General features: G+C 49.7%; 1 protein-coding gene across 3 annotated transcripts in view; it reads left to right on the top strand.

Annotated features, from left to right (window-relative positions):
* The window catches only part of cyfip2 (cytoplasmic FMR1 interacting protein 2), a 121,759-nt gene that overhangs the window by 49,213 nt on the left and 46,163 nt on the right, over positions 1-26,383 (top strand). For all 3 annotated transcript variants that reach the window (XR_011592976.1, XM_070877969.1, XM_070877968.1), the window contains 8 exons: positions 1,732-1,898; positions 2,764-2,911; positions 5,014-5,167; positions 8,589-8,745; positions 11,558-11,654; positions 13,362-13,438; positions 14,773-14,881; positions 25,794-25,913. Coding sequence is in view for 2 of the 3 variants with exons in the window: in XM_070877969.1 (XP_070734070.1) it covers positions 1,732-1,898; positions 2,764-2,911; positions 5,014-5,167; positions 8,589-8,745; positions 11,558-11,654; positions 13,362-13,438; positions 14,773-14,881; positions 25,794-25,913 (1,029 nt within the window). In the remaining variant the exon portion in view is untranslated. The remainder of the gene's footprint in view (positions 1-1,731; positions 1,899-2,763; positions 2,912-5,013; positions 5,168-8,588; positions 8,746-11,557; positions 11,655-13,361; positions 13,439-14,772; positions 14,882-25,793; positions 25,914-26,383) is intronic.

The raw sequence follows: 26,383 nt of genomic DNA, 5'->3' as shown, positions 1-26,383 counted from the left end.
CAAGGCAGGAAATTGTGTTTGGGAAATTGATGGGATTGAAGGCCGATAAATCCCCAGGGCCTATTAGTCTGCATCCCAGAGTACTTAGCGAAGTGCTCCTCAAAATAGTGGATGCATTGGTGATCATTTTCCAACAGTCTATCGACTCTGGATCAGTTCCTATGGACTGGGGGGTAGCCAATGTAACACCACTTTTTAAAAAAGGAGGGAGAGAGAAAACAGGGAATTATAAACCGGTTAGCCTGACACCAGTAGTGGGGAAAATGTTGGAATCAATTATTAAAGATGAAATAACAACACATTTGGAAAGCAGTGACAGGATCGGTCCAAGTCAGCATGGATTTATGAAAGGAAAATCATGCTTGACAAATCTTCTTGAATTTTTTTGAGGATGTAACTAGTAGAGTGGACAAGGGAGAACCAGTGGATGTGGTGTATTTGGACTTTCAAAGGACTTTTGACAAGGTCCCACACAAGAGATTGGTGTGCAAAATTAAAGCACATGGTATTGGGGGTAATGTACTGACGTGGATAGAGAACTGGTTGGCAGACAGGAAGCAGAGAGTGGGAATAAACAGGTCCTTTTCAGAATGGCAGGCAGTGACTAGTGGGGTGCCGCGGGGCTCAGTGCTGGGACCCCAGCTCTTTACAATATACATTAATGATTTGGATAAAGGAATTGAGTGTAATATCTCCAAGTTTGCAGATGACACTAAGCTGGGTGGCGGTGTGAGCTGTGAGGGGGATACTAAGAGGCTGCAGGGTGACTTGGACAGGTTCGGTGAATGGGCAAGTGCATGGCAGATGCAGTATAATGTGGATAAATGTCAGGTTATCCACTTTGGGGGCAAAAACACGAAGACAGAATATTATCTGAATGGTGGCATATTAGGAAAATGGGAGGTGCAATGAGACCTGGGTGTCATGGTACATCAGTCATTGAAAGTTGGCATGCAGGTACAGCAGGAGGTGAAGAAGGCAAATGGTATGTTGGCCTTCATAGCTAGGGGATTTGAGTATAGGAGCAGGGAGGTCTTACTGCAGTTGTACAGGGCCTTGGTGAGGCTTCACCTGGAATATTGTGTTCAGTTTTGGTCTCCTAATCTGAGGAAGGACGTTCTTGCTATTGAGGGAGTGCAGCGAAGGTTCACCAGACTGATTCCCGGGATGGCTGGATTGACATATGAGGAGAAACTGGATCGACTGGGCCTGTATTCACTGGAGTTTAGAAGGATGAGAGGGGATTTCATTGAAACATATAAAATTCTGATGGGACTGGACAGGTTAGATGCAGGAAGAATGTTCCCGATGTTGGGGAAGTCCAGAACCAGGGGACACAGTCTAAGGATAAGGGGTAGGCCATTTAGGACCAAGATGAGGAGAAACTTCTTCACTCAGAGAGTTGTTAACCTGTGGAATTCCTGACCGCAGAGAGTTGTTGATGCCAGTTCATTGGATATATTCAAGAGGGATTTAGATATGGCCCTTATGGCTAAAGGGATCAAGGGGTATGGAGAGAAAGCAGGAAAGGGGTACTGAGGGAATGATCAGCCATGAACTTATTGAATGGTGGTGCAGGCTAGAAGGGCCGAATGGCCTACTCCCGCACCTATTTTCTATGTTTCTACGACCCCTCACCCTCTGACCCCTCACTCTCTCGGACAGCGCGAAGTCTGGGCGGACGGACCTGGGATGGAGTCACACACTGAGATGTCTCTCCTGTTCCTGTAGGTGATCGCGATGATCAAAGGGCTGCAGGTGTTGATGGGAAGGATGGAGAGTGTCTTCAACCAGGCAATACGCAACACCATCTACGCAGCCCTGCAGGACTTCGCGCAGGTCACCCTGAGAGAGCCACTCCGACAGGCCACGCGGAAAAAGAAAAACGTCCTGATCAGGTACTGGGGGGAGGGGGGCGGTGGGAGTGTGCGCGCGGGAGGGGGCGGGCGAGGGAGGGGGAAAAGGGGGTGAGGGGAGGGGGAGTGGGGGTGAGGGGAGTGGGGGTGAGGTGAGGGGAGGGGGGGGATGGGGTGAGGGGGGAGGAATGAGGATGAGGAGAGTGAGAGTGGGCGTGAGGGGGGGGCCAGGGAGGGGGGTGAGGGGAGGGGGAGTGGGGGTGAGGGGAGGGATGGTGGTGAGGGAGGGGAATGAGGATGAGGAGAGTGAGAGTGGGCGTGAGGGGGGGCCAGGGAGGGGCGTGAGGGAAGAGGGAGTGGGGGTGAGGGGAGGGGAAGTGGGGGTGAGGGGAGGGGGGATGGGGGTGAGGGGGATGGGGGTGAGGGGGAGGAATGAGGATGAGGGAGAGTGAGAGTGGGCGTGAGGGGGGCCTGGGAGGGGCGTGAGGGAAGAGGGAGTGGGGGTGAGGGGAGGTGAGTGGGAAGAGGGATGGGGTGAGGGGGGGGAGTGAGGGTGAGGGGAGGGGGGAGGTGGTGTGGAGGAGTGGGAGTGGGTGATGGGAGGGGAGGGATGGGAGGCACTGTGGTGTGTCTCCGAGGTTTGGAACCTCACTATTGTCGAAATTGTTTTTATCATCGATTATAAAAACATTTAACCTGAGGCTGGGAAAATATGCAATGCCCCTGAATTTTGTGCCCCTTAAAAACATCAGAAACAGGAGCAAGAGTCGGTCATTCGGCCCCTCGAGGCTGCTCCGCCATCCAGTGCGATCGCGGCTGACCTCCGACCTCGACTCCACTTCCCTGTCGAGCTGGGAAGTTAGTTTGCCGGAGCTGAAACCCTCTGCTGTGCGTTTTCTTCCCCCAGTGTCCTTCAGGCGATCCGGAAGACCATCTGCGACTGGGAGAGTGGCCGGGAGCCACCCAATGACCCCTGTCTGAAGGGAGAGAAGGATCCCAAAGGTGGCTTTGACATTAAAGTGCCTCGCCGCTCCGTCGGGCCCTCCAGTACCCAGGTTCGCTTTGATTCTCTGTAACAATATCACTCTCTCATCTTCAGTGTCCGTCGTAGCTCAGTGGGTGACACTCTCTCTCTCTCTCGCCTCGGAGTCAGAAGGTTGTGGGTTCAAGGGTCACTCCAGAGACTTGAGCACAGAAATCTAAGCTGACACTCCCAGTGCAGTGCTGAGGGAGCCCCACACTGTCGGAGGGGCAGTGCTGAGGGAGCCCCACACTGTCGGAGGGGCAGTGCTGAGGGAGCCCCACACTGTCGGAGGGGCAGTGCTGAGGGAGCCCCACACTGTCGGAGGGGCAGTACTGAGGGAGCGCTGCACTGTCGGAGGGGCAGTACTGAGGGAGCGCCGCACTGTCGGAGGGGCAGTACTGAGGGAGCGCTGCACTGTCGGAGGGGCAGTACTGAGGGAGTGCTGCACTGTCGGAGGGGCAGTACTGAGGGAGTGCTGCACTGTCGGAGGGGCAGTACTGAGGGAGCACCGCATTGTCGGAGGGGCAGTACTGAGAGAGTGCTGCACTGTCGGAGGGGCAGTACTGAGGGAGTGCTGCACTGTCAGAGGGGCCGTCTTTCGGATGAGACGTTAAACTGTCAGGTGGATGTAAAAGATCCCATGGCACTATTTCGAAGAAGAGCAGTGGAGTTCTCTCCGGTGTCCTGGGGCCAATATTTATCCCTCAACCAATATCACTAAAACAGATTATCTGGTCAGTATCACATTGCTGTTTGTGGGAGCTTGCTGTGCGCACATTGCATGCCTACATTACACCAATGGCTACTGCTCCTCTCCCTCCCTCGTTCACTGCCCCCCTCCCTCCCTCGCACCCTCACCCTCTCCTCCTCTCCCCCTCACCCTCTCCTCCTCTCCTCCTCTCCCCCTCGCCCCCTCTCCCCCTCGCCCCCTCTCCACCTCCCTCCCTCGCACCCTCGCCCCCTCTCCACCTCGCACCCTCGCCCCCTCTCCACCTCCCTCCCTCGCACCCTCGCCCCCTCTCCACCTCGCACCCTCGCCCCCTCTCCACCTCCCTCCCTCGCACCCTCACCCATTCCCCCTCACCCCCTCACCCCCTCACCCCCTCGTGCTCTCACCCAATCCCCCTCGCCCCCTCCCTCCCTTGCACCCTCACCCATTCCCCCTCTCCCCCTCCCTCCCTCGCACCCTCACCCATTCCCTCTCTCCCCCTCCCTCCCTCGCGCCCTCGCCCCCTCCCTCCCTCGCGCCCTCACCCACTCCCCCTCGCCCCCTCCCACCCTCTCACCCACTCACCCTCTCCCCCTCGCCCCCTCCCTTCCTCTCACCCACTCACCCACTCACCCATTCCCCCTCGCCCCCTCCCTCCCTCATGCCTTCGCGCCCTCACCCACTCCCCCTCGTGCTCTCACCCACTCACCCTCGCCCCCTCCCTCCCTCGCACCCTCACCCACTCCCCCTCTCGCGCCCTCACCCATTCCCCCTCACCCCCTCACCCCCTCACCCCCTCCCACTTTGGACGCCCGGAGGTGAGGAAATACGCTGTAGAAATGCGACTCCTTCCCGTTCCTTCCGGATGTAAATCCTGGAATGCACCGGATCCACTGGAGCCACCGCTGCCCCTGAACTTCCCAAGTGCAGATCTTGCAGACCCAGCAGGACCCAGCAGGAGCGTTGAGCAGGAAGAGCTGTTGGTGCCGCCAGTGTGAGACCGGGGGCCGGGGGCCAAGCTGACCGGCACGGTATAAAAGCACTCTTAGATTCACATTACTCACTGATGGTGGGCCTCTCTGCAACTGGACCAGGTGTCCCTGCCCCTCAGGAACCCCCATGCCTCCTCAACAGGTGTGTATGTCCCTGTGTCCCTGTGTCCCACTACAGGATTTGGGATATTGGGAAGAGGATGCCCAGCCTCTTACTGCCCCTCGGCCCTCTGGGGCCGTATTATGCCACTGCGGAGTGCCGATCCCACAAAAGTCCTGATTGGTTCCCGGGAACCAATCAGAAAGCACCCGCTTCTCTGTCTCTGGCAGTAGACTGTTCGGCCATACATCAGATGTTCAGGATCTGGTGCCAGTTGTGGGTTACTTCCTGCCCGAGCTCGCGTACTGACTGACTGCTCTCCCCGTTTCTAGCTGTACATGGTGAGGACCATGCTGGAGTCACTGATTGCCGACAAGAGCGGTTCGAAGAAGACGCTTCGGAGCAGCCTGGATGGTCCAATTGTGGTCGCCATCGAGGAATTTCACAAACAGTCCTTCTTTCACACCCACCTCCTCAACTTCAGCGGTAAGTAGCGGGGGGGGTGGGGTGGTGCTGTGTGTCTCTCCTCCAATCTTTCATCAAACGCATCGTCACAACTACTCGCAGTCTAGACACGTCCTTTCCGGTGTCTGCAGAACCTCCAAGCTTTGCACACGCACACACGTGTGACAATTGCCGTTATACGGGGAATTAGCAACGACCATCTCCACAACAGGACGCCACGAGCAACCGACACTCAGTGAATGATCGGGTCGAACAAACGCAAAATGCAAAGGCTGGAAATCTTGAAATATAAACAGAGCGTGTTTATACTCAGCAGGTCGGGCAGCGTCTGTGGAGAGAGAGAGAGCTAACGCTTCAGGCCGATGACCGTACGGCAGAACTGGGAGAGATGAGCAGTTTTTAAGCCAGCGCAGAGCCGGGGAGGTGGGAGGTGGGAGAAGGGGAGGTGGGAGGGGGGGAGGGGGGGGAGAAGGGGAGGTGGGAGGGGGGGGGGGAAAGAACAGAACAAAGGGGTTCGGTGATCGGGGCTGTGGGCAGGAGCGATTATATCCAAAACACGAAGGGTTAAATTTAAGCGGAATTTGGAATTTGACCTGAACGATGAGGTTGTGTGATTTTGGGAGTGTTGGTTAAGGTGGGGGGGATGTTGGCCGGGATACTGGGAGAACATGCTGAAGTTGAAGGGTAGGAAAAGATCACCTGGTCCATCCAGTCTGCCCCACACAACCACCATGTCCTAAGCATCGTAACTAGCAATATCCAGCACCCAACAGCAGCCATGTCCTCTCCTGGGAGAGGAGACAACACCAGATTAAAAACCCATGGCCGATTTAAGGAGAAAAAAAATCTAGAAAATTCCTCGCTGACCCCGTCAAGGAATCATAGAATCAGAAAATGGTTACAGCACAGAAGGAGGCCATTCGGCCCATTGAGCCCGTGCCGGCTCCCTGCAAGAGTCCCCCAGCCAGTCCCCCTCCCCCGCCCTTTCCCCGTAGCCCTGCAAATGTTTTCCTTCAGGAACTTATCCAATTCCCGTTTGAAAGCCGCGATTGAGTCTGCCTCCCCCACCCTCTCAGGCAGCGCATTCCAGATCCTAACCACTCGCTGCGTAAAAACGTTTTCCCTCGTGTCGCCTTTGGTTCTTCTGCCAATCGCCTTAAATCTGTGTCCTCTGGTTCTCCACCCTTCCACCAATGGGAACAGTTTCTCTCTCTCTACTCTGTCTAGATCCTTCATGACTTTAAACACAAATCTCCCCTTAACCTTCTCTGCTCTACAGCTTCTGCAGTCTATCCATGTAACTATAATCCCTCATCCCTGGAACCATTCTCGGAAATCCCTTCTGCACCCTCTCTAAGGCCTTCACATCCTTCCTAAAGTGCGGGGCCCAGAATTGGACGCAATGCTCCAGTTGAGGCCGAACCAGTGTTTTATACAGGTTCATCATAACTAGTCCAGGAAAGCACCCAAGTTATATCGCTTATTATTCCATCTACTTTCTCCATATAGTCATACAATTTTACAGCACAGAAGGAGGCCATTCAGCCCATCATACCTGTGCCGGTTCTTGGAACGAGCTCTCCATTTAGTCCCACACCTCAGCTATTTCCCCATAATCCTACACCTTAGTCCTCTTGGCGTACATGTCCAATTGCCTTTTGAAAGTTCCAATGGAATCTGATTCGCCCGCCCTTTCAGGTAGAGCACCCCAGATCTGGACACCATCTGCACCACGCCCTCGTCTGCTTCTGCTTTGAAGGTTTGCAGTGAGTCAGAATTTACTGCACAGGCCGGCAACCTGATCCTTAGGTGCAGGAAATGCTCCAGACATCCCTCCTAGCCCTCCCCTTACCCTACACATACATGTGGTCCTCCCAGACCTTTGGACACAGTCTGGTCCCTACATTATTCTATTCATTAGATTGAGGGGCAATCTAATCGAGGTGTTTAAGATGATTAAAGGAGTTGATAGGGTCAAGAGAGAGAGAAACCATTCCCTCTGGTGGGGGGAGTCCAGAACAAGGGGGTGTCACCTTAAAATTAGAGCCCGGCTGGGTGCTGGGAATCTGGAACTCTCTCCCCCAAAAAGGCTGTGGATGTTGGGGGTCAATTGGAGCTTTCAAGACTGAGATCGATATATTTTTGTTGGGTAAGGGTATCGAGGGATACGGAGCAAAGGATGAGAAATGGAGTTAGAGTACAGAGCAGCACCGATCTGATGGAATGAACAGAAGAACATCAGAAATAGGAGCAGGAGTCGGCCATTCGGCCCCTCGAGCCTGCTCCACCATTCAATAAGATCATGGCTGATCTGATCATGGACTCAGCTCCACTTCCCCGCTCCCCATAACCCTTTACTCCCTTATCGCTCAAAAATCTGTCTATCTCCACCTTAAATATATTCAATGACCCAGCCTCCACAGCTCTCTGGGGCAGAGAATTCCACAGATTTACAACCCTCTGAGAGAAGAAATTCCTCCTCATCTCAGTTTTAAATGGGCGGCCCCTTATTCTGAAACTATGCCCCCTAGTTCTAGATTTCCCCACTAGGAAAAACATCCTCTCTGCATCTACCCTGTCAAGCCCCCTCAGAATATTATACATTTCAATAAGATCACCTCTCGTTCTTCCAAACTCCAATGTGTATAGGCCCAACCTGCTCAACCTTTCTTCATAAGTCAACCCCTTCATCTCAGGAATCAACCAAGTGAACCTGTGCGAGGGGATTCAATGGGTGGGAGAGTCCATGATAGGGGAGAGTGTACATGGGCTGTGGGAGATTCAATGGGTGGGTAGGGTCCGTGATAGGGGAGTGTGTCCATGGGCTGTGGGAGGGGATTCAATGGGTGGGTAGGGTCCATGATAGGGGAGTGTATCCATGGGCTGTGGGAGGGGATTCAATGGGTGGGTAGGATCCGTGATAGGGGAGTGTGTCCATGGGCTGTGGGAGGGGATTCAATGGGTGGGGTGGGTCCATGATACGGGAGTGTGTACATGGGCTGTGGGAGGGGATTCAATGGGTGGGGTGGGTCCATGATACGGGAGTGTGTACATGGGCTGTGGGAGGGATTCAATGGGTGGGGTGGGTCCATGATAGGGGAGTGTGTACATGGGCTGTGGGAGGGGATTCAATGGATGGGGTGGGTCCGTGATAGGAGAGAGTGTCCATGGGCTGTGGGAGGGGATTCAATGGGTGGGGTGGGTCCATGATAGGGGAGTGTGTACATGGGCTGTGGGAGGGGATTCAATGGGTGGGGTGGATCCATGATAGGGGAGTGTCCATGGGCTGTGGGAGGGGATTCAGTGGGTGGGGTGGGTCCATGATAGGGGAGTGTGTACATGGGCTGTGGGAGGGGATTCAGTGGGTGGGTGGGTCCAGCCTGGTGACACGGTTACTACGAGCAAGGGTTCCCCTGACTATTCTGGTTTGTTCCTGTTTCAGAATCCCTCCAGCACTGCTGTGACCTGTCCCAGCTCTGGTTCAGAGAGTTCTTCCTGGAGCTGACCATGGGCCGGAGGATCCAGTTCCCCATCGAGATGTCAATGCCGTGGATTCTCACCGACCACATTCTGGAGACCAAAGAACCGTCGATGATGGAGTAAAGTTTGCTTCTTGCCTTCTTGTTGTGTATGCAATAACTGTTAGACTGAGTACTGTTTAACGCCAAGAGGTATAACCTTGGCTCTGCTTTATTAAGGCCCAAAGTGATATACAAAATGGCTGGCCTTTTATACTTGGTCTGCACACAGGTGCATGCAGCCCAATGGCCTCCAACAGTGACGCCATCTAGTGGCTAGTGATCCCAAAAGTACAAACATGACACTTCTGTCGTTTGGGTTTTCCGTCAATCGCCGTGGTGGGGGTTAAACGATCGGTAATGTGATAATCTCGAGCATTTCCTCATCTTGGTGCTCCTGACTGAATCATAATGCAGGCTCTCAAAACACTGAGCAGAGGAAATACTCGGAACTACCGATCTCACTGGGAATCCCGCACTGACGGTTTGGGGCACCCCATAATATAAAGACTGATTCGATCGAGGAATCGTGACTTTCTCTTTCAGTGCAATGGTTCTTGATGCACAATCAGAACTCAACAAATTTCTCGTGACTTTTCCTCAAGGTTCTCTTGGTCAGTGCCGGAGGTTTGGGTGACCCTGGTGGTTGCAATGTTGGGCAGTGTTGCTAAGTCGGTTAATGGCAGCCTGGAGAGGGAGTGGGGATGGACAATATCGGGTACAGGATGCTCGATCCGATCTCTTCGAAATCTGGCACTAAATTAGCCTCTGGCTCAGGATATGCACGAGGCGTATGGTTTCCGTATCTTCTCTCTGTTCCCTGGGAGTGCGTGGGAGGAATTCGCGGGCGGATTAACAGTCTGACGGGCCGCGAGGTCAACGCTCCTTCCAAGGCCGTGACCATCTCTCTCCCAGCCCATGGGACGGGGGGGGGGGCTCAGTCCTATACCGCAGGAGGGGTTTATGGGCCCCCCCACAACCCATACACTGAGGGCAGAGGGCGGGGGCCGGGTCACCTTGAGGAAAAGTCACGACACATTTGTTGAGTTCTGTTTGTGCGTCAAGGAATGTTGCACTAAAAGAGAATTCCAAGCTGGAGCTTCTGTCTCCGCTCACTGGGTCTGTCCAGAGTCAGGTCGGAACCCTGCGCGCTCTGCCTCCGAGCCGGCTAAAGGCTCGGGCCAGGACAAGCAGTGTGTGAAACCCACCACTCCTGGTACTGGCGAGGACTGAGGGTCTGAGGGTAAGATACGTCGTCACGGTACTGCACCGGATCATCTCCCTTCACTAAAGAAAGACTTGCATTTTCATAACTTCTTTGACAGCCTCAGGGCCTCCCAAACCTCTTCACAGCCAATAAGAACATAAGAACACAAGAATTAGGAGCAGGAGTAGGCCATCTAGCCCCTCGAGCCTGCTCCACCATTCAACAAGATCATGGCTGATCTGGCCGTGGACTCAGCTCCACTTACCCGCCCGCTCCCCGTTACCCTTAATTCCCTTATTGGTTAAAAATCTATCGATCTCCCTCAGGGAGAAGAAATTCCTTCTCAACTCGGTTTTAAATTGGCTCCCCCGTATTTTGAGGCTGTGCCCCCTAGTTCTAGTCTCCCCGACCAGTGGAAACAACCTCTCTGCCTCTATCTTGTCTATCCCTTTCATTATTTTAAATGTTTCCATAAGATCACCCCTCATCCTTCTGAACTCCAACGAGTAAAGACCCAGTCTACTCAATCTATCATCATAAGGTAACCCCCTCATCTCCGGAATCAGCCGAGTGAATCGTCTCTGTACCCCCTCCAAAGCTAGTATATCCGTCCTTAAGTAAGGTGACCAAAACTGCATGCAGTACTCCAGGTGCGGCCTCACCAATACCCTCTACAGTTGCAGCAGGACCTCCCTGCTTTTGTACTCCATCCCTCTCGCAATGAAGGCCAACATTCCATTCGCCTTCCTGATTACCTGCTGCACCTGCAAACTAACCTTTTGGGATTTATGCACAAGGACCCCCAGGTCCCTCTGCACCGCAGCATGTTGTAATTTCTCCCCATTCAAATAATATTCCCTTTTAATGTTTTTTTCCCAAGGTGGATGATCTCACATTTTCCGACATTGTATTCCATCTGCCAAACCTTAGCCCATTCGCTTAACCTATCTAAATCTCTTTGCAGCCTCTCTATGTCCTCTACACAACCCGCTTTCCCACTAATGAAGTACTGTTGGAGTGTAGTCACTGTTGTAATGTGGGAAACGCGGCAGCCAACTAGCGCACAGCAAGCTCCCACACACAGCAATGTGATAATGAGCAGATAATTGGTTTTGTGTTATGTTGGTTGAGCAACACGGGGTGGGTAACTCCCCTGCGCTTCTTCGAAATAGTGCCCTGGGATCTTTTACATCCACCTTAGAGAGCAGACGGGGCCTCGGTTTAACGTCTCAGCCAAAAGACGGCGTCTCCGATAACAGTGACGGATGAAGCCATAAAAAGGGTGAAGCATTTTATGAAAATTTTATAAATCGAGTACAAGGGAAAAGAGGAAATGCTCAATTTGCACACGGTATTGGTCACCCCGCAGTTGGCGGCTATTTGCAGTTCTGGGAACTCCGTCATCGAAAACCACAGTTTTGTTGGCTCTCCCTCTCGGAAGGTGAACCTTTGCAGACTGCTTCTTTCAGATTGTGCGTTGGGTTTGGTTGAGTCTGTGATGGGGTGGGGTAGACATGGTCTACGGAGAGCCGTGCTGATTACCCTGACGGCCTCCAGCTCTGCCTTCGCTGCGTTGGAATGGGGTCACGTTGAGGCAGAATAGTCGCAGGGCACTGGGCAGTGACAGTGAGGCAGAGAATTGGTCCAAACCTTTCTCACTCCTGTGTTGGCGTTTCCCATTTCTAGATACGTTTTGTACCCGCTGGATCTGTACAACGACAGCGCGTACTACACACTGACAAAGTTCAAGAAGCAGTTCCTGTACGATGAAATCGAAGCGGAGGTGAGCGACCCCTTTACTGCTTTATGCTTTCTGCTAGGGTCAGGTACGCGCTGCCTGAGAGGGTGGTGGAGGCAGACTCAGTCGTGGCTTTCAGAAGGGAGGTGGATAAAAAAATATGCAGGGCTCCGGGGAAAGGGCGGGGGGAGTGGGACTGGCTGAGGTGCTCTTGCAGAGAGCCGGCACGGGCTCAACGGGCCGAATGGCCTCCTTGTGTGCTGGAACCATCCTACCATGCTATGATTCTTTTCTCCAGCAAGATCCCAGTTTTGATGGCGGAAGACTGTGCTGAGTTAGCTAATCTCAGCCATGGGAGCCGTAGGGAGCCTCAGTATCTGCAGACCAATGAGGAGGTTGGCTAGGGTAGTTTTCTTTGGAGCAGGGGAGGCTGAGGGGAGACTTGATTGAGGGGCCTAGATAGAAGGAACTATCTCCCTCGGCAGAGGTCACTAACCAGGGGACATAGATTTAAAGTAATTGGGGGGAGTGTTAGAGGGGATTTGAGGGGGCATTTCTTCACCCAGAGGGTGGTGGGGGTCTGGAACTCACGGCCTGAAAGGGTGGTAGAGGCAGAAACCCTCACCACATTTAAACAGTACTTGGATGTGCACCTGAAGTGCCGTAACCTACAGGGCTACGGACCGAGAGCTGGAAAGTGGGATTAGGCTGGGTAGCTCTTGGTCAGCCGGTGCAGACACGATGGGCCGAATGGCCCCCTTCCGTACTGTAAACTTCTATGATTCCATGAGACCATTGGCTCGAGTTGACCGGCGACGTACCGGATTGTAGCTTGTAATGTATTTGCTTCATGGGGTCTTTGCTTAAGAATTCACAGCAACACATTGCTATTAAGAACTAGTTGGTTTATTAGCAAAGGTTTAACAATCACACGACACATTACCTGTTCATCCACCAGGCTCACAACCACCTGCCTCATCGTGGATCCTCCAAACCCAACTGGCTGGGGTTTTATTGAGTCTGGTGAACATCACGTGACTGGCTAAGCCACTCCCAACTCAACAGCTCTACAACTATTTTGGTGTAAAACAATAACTCAAGTCCTCCCTTATTAAAGGGACATTAGAACCAATAAAACTTTTGAACATTAAACGGTCAAAATAAAATTTGGTTGCCGGGGGTGATGATGCCCTCCAGTCCCTCCGGCGCCCACCTCTCGCGGAAGGCCGCGAGCGTACTGGTGGACACCGCATGCTCCATCTCCAGGGACACCCTGGCTCGAATGTAACCGCGGAAGAGAGGCAGGCAGTCGGGCTGAACGACCCCCTCGACCGCCCGCTGTCTGGACCGGCTGATGGCCCCCTTGGCCAGGCCCAGGAGCAGTCCTACGAGGAGGCCCTCGGACCTACCCGCTCCCCTCCGCACAGGGTGCCCAAAGATCAGGAGCGTGGGACTGAAGTGCAGCCAGAATTTGAGGAGCAGCCCCTTTAAATATGGCAAGAGGGCCTGCAACCTCACACACCCGATATACACGTGGAACACGGACTCCTCCAGACTCGATAGCTCCTACCAACCCATGAGCATACTCACCGGTGCATACGTTACAGTAGCTGACACACCGGTGGGCCTCCCAGTCTGTGTCAGTGTGTTGGCAGTGTGGATGCCCAGCAAGCTGCCATTGTGTGTAGTTACTGAGTCGGGAGTCCATGCACAAACTGCTCCGCCTCCTCACTGTGTCCCCTTGTTTTCTAGGTGAACCTCTGCTTTGACCAGTTTGTTTACAAGTTGGCGGATCAAATCTTTGCTTATTACAAGGCAATGGCCGGCAGGTAGAGTACGGACTGCTTCGCTCCTCAATGGTGTGAGCCTCTCGATGGCCACGTATAATTGTTCGTACAATCACAGAATCTCACCGCACAGGAGGAGGCCATTGGGCCCATCGAGCCTGTGCCGGCTCTGTGACAGAGCAATCCAATCAGTCCCACTCTCCCCGCGCTCTCTCCACACAGCCCGCCAACTTTCTCCCCCTTTAACTATTTACCCAGTTCAGTTTTGAAAGTTACTGTTAAATCTGCTCCCACCGCCCTTTCAGGCAGCGCGTTCCCGATCACAACAACTCGCTGCGTACGTTTTCTTTTCCCCATCTCCCCCTGTGATTCTTTTGCCAATCGCCTTAAATTGGTGTCCCTCTGGTTCTTGACCCTTCCGCCCTGGGGAACAGTTACTCCTTATTTACTCTAGCATGACCTTTCATGATTTTGAACCCCGCAGCCAGTCCCACTCCCCCGCCCTTTCCCCATAGCCCTGCAATTTTTTTTCCTTCAGGAACTTATCCAATTCCCTTTTGAAAGCCGCGATTGAGTCTGCCTCCACCACCCTCTCAGGCAGTGCATTCCAGATCCTCACCACTCGCTGCGTAAAAACGTTTTCCCTCATGTCGCCTTTGGTTCTTCTGCCAATCGCCTTAAATCTGTGTCCTCTGGTTCTCGACCCTTCCACCAATGGGAACAGTTTCTCTCTCTATCTACTCTGTCCAGACCCCTCATGATTGTGAACACCTCGATCAAATCTCCTCTCAACCTTCTCTGCTCCAAGGAGAACAACCCCAGCTTCTCCAGTCTCCCCACGTCACTGAAGTCCCTCATCCCTGGAACCATTCTCGTAAATCTTTTCTGCTCCCTCTCTAAGGCCTTCACATCCTTCCTACAGTGCGGGGCCCAGAATTGGACACAATACTCCAGTTGAGGCTGAACCAGTGTTTTATACAGGTTCATCATAACCTCCTTGCTTTTGTACTCTATGCCTCTATTTATGAAGCCCAGGAATCCTGTAAGCTTTGTTTAACTACTTTCTCAAGCTGCCCTGCCACCTTCAGTGATTTGTGCCCATATACCCCAGGTCTCTCTGTTCCTGCCCCCCCTTTAGGATTGTACATTTAGTTTATATTGTCTCCCCTCGTTCTTCCGACCAAAATGTATCACTTCGCAATTGCGCTGTAATAATCCGTTTCCTTCCTCTTTCCCGTCCCCATCTTGAGTTTACGTGTCATTTCTTTCACGGCCCCTGGGTTTTGTTTGGAGTTACATTTGGGAATCAGCTCACATCTGTAACATCTGAAGCAGCTACAAAGTGGTGACAGTATATTTTCTCTTCTCCTTCGAAGCGTTTTGTTGGATAAAAGATTCCGGGCAGAATGCAAGAACTATGGAGTCATCATCCCGTACCCTCCCTCCAATCGCTACGAGACATTACTGAAACAAAGACACGTCCAGGTACTGAGCGAGGAGGGGTTTGTCTGCAGGGTGAGGCAGTGAGAAGGTGCATCGCTCGGTGTGAACCTGAACCCCATGGATTGACATTCAGGCTCGACCCCCCCGACCTGTGACCTCTGACAGCGTGTGGCTAATGGCCCTATATTTGCCCTCCGTGCTCCCAAGAAAGGCCAGAGTTCCTGATCCAGATTCCGGGATGTGGGGGTCACTCCAAAGCCAGCATTTATTGCCCCCGAGTTGCCCTGAGAAGGTGGGGGTGGGGTGATCTGGAACCGCTGGGAGTGGGTTTGACTCAAACTGAGTGTCTCGCTCGGACACTTCAGAGGGAGGTTAAGGGTCAACCACGCTGGTGTGATGGGAGTCACCTATAGGCCCAACCCGGGTAAGGACGGCAGATTTCCTTCCCGAAAGGGACATCAGCGACCCGGTTGGGTTTTTACCGCAATCCAACAGCTTCACCGTCACTTTTGCGGATCCCAGCTTTTTATTTACAGATTCTTTTAATGGAAACATATTTCAAATTCTCAAACTGGCCACGGTGGGGAGTTGAACTCATGTTTATTAGTCCAGTGACAGAACCACTAATATCAATGACTTCGATGAAGGGACAGAGTGCACTGCATCCAGGTTTGCTGACGACACAAGGCTAGGTGCGACAGTTAGCTGTGAGGAGGACACACAGAGCCTGCAAAGGGATATGGGCAGGAGAAGTGAGGGCCAGTTAGGTGGCAGATGGAGTAAAATGTAAGGAATGTGAGGTTATACACTTTGGTCAGAAGAATAGAAGAACAGAATATTTATTACATGTTGATAAATGATTAAATGTTGGTGTTCAGAGGGATCGGGGTGTCTTTGTGCAGGAAACACAGGGAGTTAGTATGCAGGTACAGCAAGCAGTAAGGAAGGCAAATGGAATGTTGGCCTTTATTGCAAGGGGGTTGGAATATAAGAGTAAGGAAGTCTTGCTATATGGGTAGAGCTGCAGAATACCAAAGGACAAAAAACGTTAGTGGGAGTTGTGTACAGACCTCCAAACAGTAGTAGTGATGTTGGGGAGGGCATCAAACATGAAATTAGGGGTGCGTGCAATAAAGGTGCAGCAGTTATAATGGGTGACTTTAATATGCACATAGATTGGGTTAACCAAACTGGAAGCAATACGGTTGAGGAGGATTTCCTGGAGTACATAAGGGATGGTTTTTTAGACCAATATGTCGAGGAACCAACTAGGGGGGAGGCCATCTTAGACTGGGAGTTGTGCAATGAAAGAGGATTAATTAGCAATCTCGTTGTGCGAGGCCCCTTGGGGAAGAGTGACCATAATATGGTGGAATTCTGCATTAGGATGGAGAATGAAACAGTTAATTCAGAGACCATGGTCCAGAACTTAAAGAAGGGTAACTTTGAAGGTATGAGGCGTGAATTGGCTAGGATAGATTGGCGAATGATACTTAAGGGGTTGACTGTGGATGGGCAATGGCAGACATTTAGAGACCGCATGGATGAACTACAACAATTGTACATTCCTGTCTGTCGTAAAAATAAAAAAGGGAAGGTGGCTCAACCGTGGCTATCAAGGGAAATCAGGGATAGTATTAAAGCCAAGGAAGTGGCATACAAATTGGCCAGAAATAGCAGAGAACCCGGGGACTGGGAGAAATTTAGAACTCAGCAGAGGAGGACAAAGGGTTTGATTAGGGCAGGGAAAATGGAGTACGAGAAGAAGCTTGCAGGGAACATTAAGACGGATTGCAAAAGTTTCTATAGATATGTAAAGAGAAAAAGGTTAGTAAAGACAAACGTAGGTCCCCTGCAGTCAGAATCAGGGGAAGTCATAACGGGGAACAAAGAAATGGCGGACCAATTGAACAAGTACTTTGGTTCGGTATTCACTGAGGAGGACACAAACAACCTTCCGGATATAAAAGGGGTCGGAGGGTCTCATAAGGAGGAGGAACTGAGGGAAATCCTTATTAGTCGGGAAATTGTGTTGGGGAAATTGATGGGATTGAAGGCCGATAAATCGCCAGGGCCTGATGGACTGCATCCCAGAGTACTTAAGGAGGTGGCCTTGGAAATAGTGGATGCATTGACAGTCATTTTCCAACATTCCATTGACTCTGGATCAGTTCCTATGGAGTGGAGGGTAGCCAATGTAACCCCACTTTTTAAAAAAGGAGGGAGAGAGAAAACAGGGAATTACAGACCGGTCAGCCTGACATCGGTAGTGGGTAAAATGATGGAATCAATTATTAAGGATGTCATAGCAGTGCATTTGGAAAGAGGTAATATGATAGGTCCAAGTCAGCATGGATTTGTGAATGGGAAATCATGCTTGACAAATCTTCTGGAATTTTTTGAGGATGTTTCCAGTAGAGTGGACAAGGGAGAACCAGTTGATGTGGTATATTTGGACTTTCAGAAGGCTTTCGACAAGGTCCCACACAAGAGATTAATGTGCAAAGTTAAAGCACATGGGATTGGGGGTAGTGTGCTGACATGGATTGAGAACTGGTTGTCAGACAGGAAGCAAAGAGTAGGAGTAAATGGGGACTTTTCAGAATGGCAGGCAGTGACTAGTGGGGTACCGCAAGGTTCTGTGCTGGGGCCCCAGCTGTTTACACTGTACATTAATGATTTAGACGAGGGGATTAAATGTAGTATCTCCAAATTTGCGGATGACACTAAGTTGGGTGGCAGTGTGAGCTGCAAGGAGGATTCTATGAGGCTGCAGAGCGACTTGGATAGGTTAGGTGAGTGGGCAAATGCATGGCAGATGAAGTATAATGTGGATAAATGTGAGGTTATCCACTTTGGTGGTAAAAACAGAGAGACAGACTATTATCTGAATGGTGACAGATTAGGAAAAGGGCAGGTGCAAAGAGACCTGGGTGTCATGGTACATCAGTCATTGAAGGTTGGCATGCAGGTACAGCAGGCGGTTAAGAAAGCAAATGGCATGTTGGCCTTCATAGCGAGGGGATTTGAGTACAGGGGCAGGGAGGTGTTGCTACAGTTGTACAGGGCCTTGGTGAGGCCACACCTGGAGTATTGTGTACAGTTTTGGTCTCCTAACCTGAGGAAGGACATTCTTGCTATTGAGGGAGTGCAGCGAAGGTTCACCAGACTGATTCCCGGGATGGTGGGACTGACCTATCAAGAAAGACTGGATCAACTGGGCTTGTATTCACTGGAGTTCAGAAGAATGAGAGGGGATCTCATAGAAACGTTTAAAATTCTGACGGGGTTAGACAGGTTAGATGCAGGAAGAATGTTCCCAATGTTGGGGAAGTCCAGAACCAGGGGACACAGTCTAAGGATAAGGGGGAAGCCATTTAGGACCGAGATGAGGAGGAATTTCTTCACCCAGAGAGTGGTGAACCTGTGAAATTCTCGACCACAGAAAGTTGTTGAGGCCAATTCACTAAATATATTCAAAAAGGAGTTAGATGAAGTCCTTACTACTCGGGGGATCAAGGGTTATGGTGAGAAAGCAGGAATGGGGTACTGAAGTTGCATGTTCAGCCATGAACTCATTGAATGGCGGTGCAGGCTAGAAGGGCCGAATGGCCTACTCCTGCACCTATTTTCTATGTTTCTATGTTTCTAATTGTACAGGGCCCTGGTGAGACCACACCTGGAGTACTGTGTACAATTCAGTCTCTGTATCTAAGGAAGGATATACTTACCTTGGAGGCGATGCAAAGGGTCACCAGACTGATTCCTGGGATGGGGATATTGTCCTATGAGGAGAGATTGAGTAGATTGGGCCCATACTCTCTGGAGTTTAGAAGAATGAGAGGTGATCTCATTGAAACATACAAGATTGTGAGGGGGATTGACAGGGTAGATGCAGGGAGGATGTTTCCCCCGGGCTGGGGAGTCTAGAACCAGGGGTCACAGTCTCAGGATAAGGGCTCGGCCATTTAGGACTGAGATGAGGAGGAATTTCTTCATTCAGAGGGTGGTGAATCTTTGGAATTCTCTGCCCCAGAGGGCTGTGGAGGCTCAGTCTCTGAGTATATTCAAGGCTGAGATCGATAGATTTTTGGATATTAAGGGAATCGAGGGATATGGGGATCGGGCGGGAAAGTGGAGTTGAGGTCGAAGATCAGCCGTGATCTCATTGAATGGAGGAGCAGGCTCGAGGGGCCGAATGGCCGACTCTTGCTCCTAATTCTTATGTTCTTATGTTCACTACACTACCAGACTGCTCTGTGTGTAGCAAAACACCTGCTGACACTTGCCCAAGGAAAGAACACAAGAACATAAGAAATAGGAGCAGGAGTCGGCCATTCGGCCCCTCGAGCCTGCTCCGCCATTCAATAAGATCATGGCTGATCTGATCATGGACTCAGCTCCACTTCCCCGCCCGCTCCCCATAACCCTTCACTCCCTTATTGGTTAAGAAACTGTCTATCTCTGTCTTAAATATATTCAATGTCCCAGCTTCCACAGCTCTCTGAGGCAGCGAATTCCACAGATTTACAACCCTCTGAGAGAAGAAATTTCCCCTCATCTCAATTTTAAATGGGCGGCCCCTTATTCTAAGATTATGCCCTCTAGTTCTAGTCTCCCCCATCAGTGGAAACATCCTCTCTGCATCCACCTTGTCAAGCCCCCTCATAATCTTATACATTTCAATAAGATCACCTCTCATTCTTCTGAACTCCAATGGTATAGGCCCAACCAACTCAATCTATCTTCATACATCAACCCCCTCATCTCCGGAATCAGCCTAGTGAACCTTCTCTGCACCAGCCTCCAATGCAAGTATATCCTTCCTTAAATACGGAGACAAAAATTGTACGCAGTACTCCAGGTGTGGCCTCACCAATACCCTGTACAGTTGTAGCAGGACTTCTCTGCTTTTATACTCTATCCCCCTTGCAATAAAGGCCAACATTCAATTTGCCTTCCTGATTACTTGCTGTACCTGCAGACTAACATTTTGTGTTTCATGCACAAGGACCCCAGGTCCCTCTGTACTGCAGCACTTTGCAATTTTTCTCCATTTAAATAATAATTTGCTTTTCTATTTTTTCTGCCAAAGTGGATAATCTCACATTTTCCCACATTATACTCCATCTGTCCAATGTTTGCCCATTCACTGAGCCTGTCTGTATCTCTTTGCGGATTTTTTGTGTCCTCCTCACAATTTGCTTTTCCTCCCATCTTTGTATCATCAGCAAACTTGGCTACATTACACTCAGTCCCTTCATCCAAGTCATTAATATAGACTGTAAATAGTTGGGGTCCCAGCACTGATCCCTGTGGCACCCCACTAGTTACTGTTTGCCAACCGGAAAATGACCCATTTATCCCGACTCTCTGTTTTCTGTTAGTTAGCCAATCCTCTATCCATGCTAATATATTACCCCCAACCCCGTGAACTTTTATCTTGTGCAGTAACCTTTTATGTGGTGCCTTATCGAATGACTCCTGGAAATCCAAATACACCACATCCACTGATTCCCCTTTACCCACCCTGTTCATTACATCCTCGAAGAACTCCAGCAAATTTGTCAAACATGATTTCCCTTTCATAAAACCATGCTGACTCTGCTTGATTGAATTATGCTTTTCCAAATATCCTGCTACTGCTTCCTTAATAATGGACTCCAGCATTTTCCCAACGACAGATGTTAGGCTAACTGGTCTATAGTTTCCTGCTTTCTGTCTGCCTCCTTTTTTAAATAGGGACGTTACATTTGCAGTTTTCCAATCCGCTGGGACCTCCCCAGAATCCAGGGAATTTTGGTAGATTACAACCAATGCATCCATTATCTCTTAAGACCCTTGGATGTAAGCCATCAGGTCCAGGGGACTTGTCCGCCTTTAATCCCATTATTTTAACGAATACTACTTCATTATTGATAGTGATTGTATTAAGTTCCTCCCTCCCTATAGCCCCTTGATTATCCATTATTGGGATATTTTTAGTGCCTTCTACCGTGAAGACTGATACAAAATATTTGTTCAAAGTTTCTGCCATTTCCCTGTTCCCCATTATTAATTCCCCAGTCTCATCCTCTAGGGGACAAACATTTACTTTAGCCACTCTTTTCCTTTTTATATACCTGTCAAAACTCTTACTATCTTTTTATATTTCGTGCTAGTTTACTTTCATAATGTATTTTCCCTCTCTTTATTATTTTTTTAGTCGTTCTTTGCTGGTTTTTAAAAGTTTCCCAATCCTCTGGCCTCCCACTGGTCTTGGCCACATTGTATGCCCTTGTTTTCAATTTGATACCCTCCCTTATTTCCTCAGTTAGTCACGGATGTTTATCCCTTCTCTTACAGTCTTTCCTTCTCATTGGGATATATTTTTGTTGCGAGTTATGAAATATCTCCTTAAATGTCTGCCATACTCATCAACTGTCCCACACTTTAATCTATTTTCCCAGTCCACTTTAGCCAACTCTGCCTTCATACCTTTGTAGTCTCCTTTATTTAAGCTTAGGGCCCTGGTTTGAGATCCAACTTTCTCACCCTCCAACTGAATTTGAAATTCAACCATGTTGAATCATTTGGGTGGAGATTAAAGATAGTAAGGGGAAAAAGTCACTGGTGGGCGTAGTTTATAGGCCCCCAAATAATAACTTCACGGTGGGGCGGACAATAATCAAGGGAATAATGGAGACATGTGAAAAAGGAACGGCAGTAATCATGGGGGATTTTAACCTACATATCGATTGGTCAAATCAAATCACACGGGGTAGCCTTGAGGAGGAATTCATAGAATGCATACGGGATTGTTTCTGAGAACAGTATGTTACAGAACCGACAAGGGAGCAAGCTATCTTAGATCTGGTCCTGTGTAATGAGACAGGAATAATAAACGATCTCCTAGTAAAAGATCCTCTCGGAATGAGTGATCACAGTATGGTTGAATTTGTAATACAGATTGAGGGTGAGGAAGTAGTGTCTCAAACGAGCGTACTATGCTTAAACAAAGGGGACTACAGTGGGATGAGGGCAGAGTTGGCTAAAGTAGACTGGAAACACAGACTAAACGGTGGCACAATTGAGGAACAGTGGAGGACTTTTAAGGAGCTCTTTCATAGTGCTCAACAAAATATATTCCAGTGAAAAAGAAGGGCGGTAAGAGAAGGGATAACCAGCCGTGGATAACCAAGGAAATAAAGGAGAGTATCAAATTAAAAACCAATGCGTATAAGGTGGCCAAGGTTAAAGGGAAACTAGAAGATTGGGAAAATTTTAAACAACAGCAAAGAATGACTAAGAAAGCAATAAAGAAAGGAAAGATAGATTACGAAAGTAAACTTGCGCAAAACAAAAACAGATGGTAAAAGCATTTACCGATATATAAAACGGAAAAGAGTGACTAAAGTAAATGTTGGTCCCTTAGAAGATGAGAAGGGGGATTTAATAATGGGAAATATGGAAATAGCTGAGACCTTAAACAATTATTTTGCTTGGGTCTTCACAGTGGAAGACACAAAAACCATGCCAAAAATTGCTGGTCACAGGAATGTGGGAAGGGAGGACCTTGAGACAATCACTATCACGAGGGGGGTAGTGCTGGACAGGCTAATGGGACTCAAGGTAGACAAGTCCCCTGGTCCTGATGAAATGCATCCCAGGGTATTAAAAGAGATGGCGGAAGTTATAGCAGATGCATTCGTTATAATCTACCAAAATTCTCTGGACTCTGGGGAGGTACCAGCGGATTGGAAAGCAGCTAATGTAACGCCTCTGTTTAAAAAAAGGGGGCAGACAAAAGGCAGGTAACTATAGGCCGGTTAGTTTAACATCTGTAGTGGGGAAAATGCTTGAAGCTATCATTAAGGAAGAAATAGCGGGACATCTAGATAGGAATAGTGCAATCAAGCAGACGCAACATGGATTCATGAAGGGGAAATCATGTTTAACTAATTTACTGGAATTCTTTGAGGATATAACGAGCATGGTGGATAGAGGTGTACCGATGGATGTGGTGTATTTAGATTTCCAAAAGGCGTTCGATAAGGTGCCACACAAAAGGTTACTGCAGAAGATAAAGGTACGTGGAGTCAGAGGAAATGTATTAGCATGGATAGAGAATTGGCTAGCTAACAGAAAGCAGAGAGTCGGGATAAATGGGTCGTTTTTGGGTTGGAAATCGATGGTTAGTGGTGTGCCACAGGGATCGGTGCTGGGACCACAACTGTTTACAATATACATAGATGACCTGGAAGAGAGAACAGAGTGTAGTGTAACAAAATTTGCAGATGACACAAAGATTCGTGGGAAAGTGGGTTGTGTAGAGGACACAGAGAGGCTGCAAAGAGATTTAGATAGGTTAAGCGAATGGGCTAAGGTTTGGCAGATGGAATACAATGTCGGAAAGTGTGAGGTCATCCACCTTGGAAAAAAAACAGTAAAAGGGAATATTATTTGAATGGGGAGAAATTACAACATGCTGCGGTGCAGAGGGACCTGGGGGTCCTTGTGCATGAATCCCAAAAAGTTAGTTTGCAGGTGCAGCAGGTAATCAGGAAGGTGAATGGAATGTTGGCCTTCATTGCGAGAGGGATGGAGTACAAAAGCAGGGAGGTCCTGCTGCAACTATATAGGGTATTGGTGAGGCCGCACCTGGAGTACTGCGTGCAGTTTTGGTCACCTTACTTAAGGAAGGACATACTAGCTTTGGAGCGGGTACAGAGACGATTCACTAGGCTGATTCTGGAGATAAGGGGGTTACCTTATGATGATAGGTTGAGTAGACTGGGTCTTTACTCGTTGGAGTTCAGAAGGATGAGAGGTGATCTTACAGAAACATTTAAAATAATGAAAGGGATAGACAAGATAGAGACAGAGAGGTTGTTTCCACTGGTCGGGGAGACTAGAACTAGGGGGCACAGCCTCAAAATACGGGGGAGCCAATTTAAAACCGAGTTGAGAAGGAATTTCTTCTCCCAGAGGGTTGTGAATCTGTGGAATTCTCTGCCCAAGGTAGCAGTTGAGGCTAGCTCATTGAATGTATTCAAGTCACAAATAGATAGATTTTTAACCAATAAGGGAATTAAGGGTTACGGGGAGCGGGCGGGTAAGTGGAGCTGAGTCCACGACTAGATCAGCCATGATCTTGTTGAATGGCGGAGCAGGCTCGAGGGGCTAGATGGCCTACTCCTGTTCCTAATTCTTATGTTCTTATGGTCCTAGAGGATCCTTTACTAGGGGACGTTTATTAATCCTGTCTCATTACACAGGACCAGATCTAAGATAGCCTGCTCCCTGGTTGGTTCCGCAACATACTGTTCAAGGAAACTATCCCGGATACACTCTATGAACTCTTCCTCAAGGCTACCCTGGCCAATTTGATTTGTCCAATCAATATGAAGATTAAAATCGCCCATAGTTATTGCCGTTCCTTTTTTACAAGCCTCCATTATTTCTTGATTTACACTCCGTCCAACAGTGTAGCTACTGTTAGGGGGCCTGTAGACTACACCCACCAGAGACTTTTTCCCTTATTATTCCTTATCTCCACCCAAACTGTTTCAACATCTTGATCTTCCGAGCCAGTATCGTTTCTCACTAACGCACTGATCCCATCCTTTATTAACAGAGCTACCCCACCTCCTTTTCCTTTCTGTCTGAACTTCCGAATTGTCAAATACCCTGAATATTCAGTTCCCAGCCTTGGTCACCTTGCGACCACGTCTCTGTAATGGCGATCAGATCAAACCCATTTGTATCTCTTTGTGCCGTCAACTCATCGAATTTGTTACAAATGCTGTGTGCATTCACATAAAGAGCTTCTAAATGTGTTTTTTTACAATTCTTTTCCTTCTTTGACCCCACTTTCTGATTCACCTTTATGTTTATACATTCTGTCCCTTCCTGGCACACTATGGTTTTCATTTCCCCCAGTGCTACCCTGCTCCCACGTCCTCTCCTTATTCTGTGACTTTTTACATTTCCGTTCACCTTAACCCCCCCCCACTAATTACTAGAAAGAGAATAGGGCCTTTAAGGATGAAAAATATTCGGGGTCTTGTAAATCAGAGCCTTTCTTGTTCAGTCACCTTTTACAGTTGTCGCTGGCCATGGTGGGATTTGATCTTGTGACCCCTGCCTGGGTTGCTATTCCACCACAGTAACCAGCGGGCTCCGGTGCCCTCCGTTGTCAGACAGCGGGCATTGAGCAATGGTGAGGTTCCGAGGAGTATCTTCTCCAAGTGGAACTGTAGAAGTGGACACAGTGCCTCTAAAAGAAAGAAAGACTTGCATTTATATAGCGCCTTTCACGACCACCGGACGTCTCGAAGCTCTTTACATCCAATGAAGTACTTTTTGGAGTGTAGTCACTGTTGTAATATGGGAAACATGGCAGGCAATTTGCGCACAGCAAGCTCCCACACACAGCAATGTGATAATGATCAGATGATCTGTTTTAGTGATTTTGATTGAGGGATAAATATTGGCCCCAGGACACCAGGGAGAACTCCCCTTCTTCGAATTAGTGCCATAGGATCTTTTCCATCCACCTTGGAAAGTAGACAGGGCCTCGGTTTGATGTCTCATCTGAAAGACTGTACCTCTGACTGCAGTTCTCCCTCAGTACTGCCCCTCTGACAGTGCGGCGCTCCCTCAGTACTGCCCCTCCGACAGTGCGACGCTCCCTCAGTACTGCCCCTCCGACAGTGCGGCTCTCCCTCAGTACTGCCCCTCCGACAGTGCGGCTCTCCCTCAGTACTGCCCCTCCGACAGTGCGGCGCTCCCTCAGTACTGCCCCTCCGACAGTGCGGCTCTCCCTCAGTACTGCACTGGAGTGTCAGCCTAGATTTTGTGCTCAAGACTCTGGAATGGGACTTGAACACATGACCTTCTGTCTCAGAACATCCCGATGGTCTGACGATCTGATGGTGCTCTGGGTTTGACTCGTAGCTGCGTTTTTTTGCAGCTCTTGGGGAGGTCCATCGACCTGAACAGGCTCATCACTCAAAGAATTTCAGCTGCCATGTACAAGTCGCTGGATCACGCCATCAGCAGGTTCGAGAGTGAGGACTTGACGTCTGTTGTGGTAAGGAGATCAACTTCATGGAGGTGGGAGATAATGTGGGGGGCAAGGGGGCTCATGTGTTCTTGTGTTACGTTAAATACAACCAGAGTTAGCGGGTAAATGTGTTCATCACAAGTTACCTTTTAACTGAAGCGTTGGTAGGTTTAGTTCCATGGGCTAACAACTTGAAGCACAGAGATTCCCTTTCAGGATTTGAGCGTTAATAATGTGCAGGGCTGTGGGGAATGAGCAGGGGGGGCTCGCTATACCCAAGTGCCAGTACGGGCACAATGGGCCAAATGGCCTCCTGCGCTGTAAAATTCTATGATTCTGCGATTCTCTCCACTCCCTCTCAGTATTGGAACACTGGTGGGGAAGTGGGTGCAGGACACGGAGCGATGGGGACTGAACAGTCCCAGCTTTGCCCTCCCTGTCTGGACTGAGCTCACTGAACTTGACCAGTGTGTCCCAAGGCAGACTGTTCCCTCCTG

Source organism: Pristiophorus japonicus, chromosome 4, assembly GCF_044704955.1.
Source record: "Pristiophorus japonicus isolate sPriJap1 chromosome 4, sPriJap1.hap1, whole genome shotgun sequence".
NCBI lineage: Eukaryota > Metazoa > Chordata > Chondrichthyes > Pristiophoridae > Pristiophorus > Pristiophorus japonicus.
This window is presented reverse-complemented; position numbering and strand designations above follow the sequence as displayed.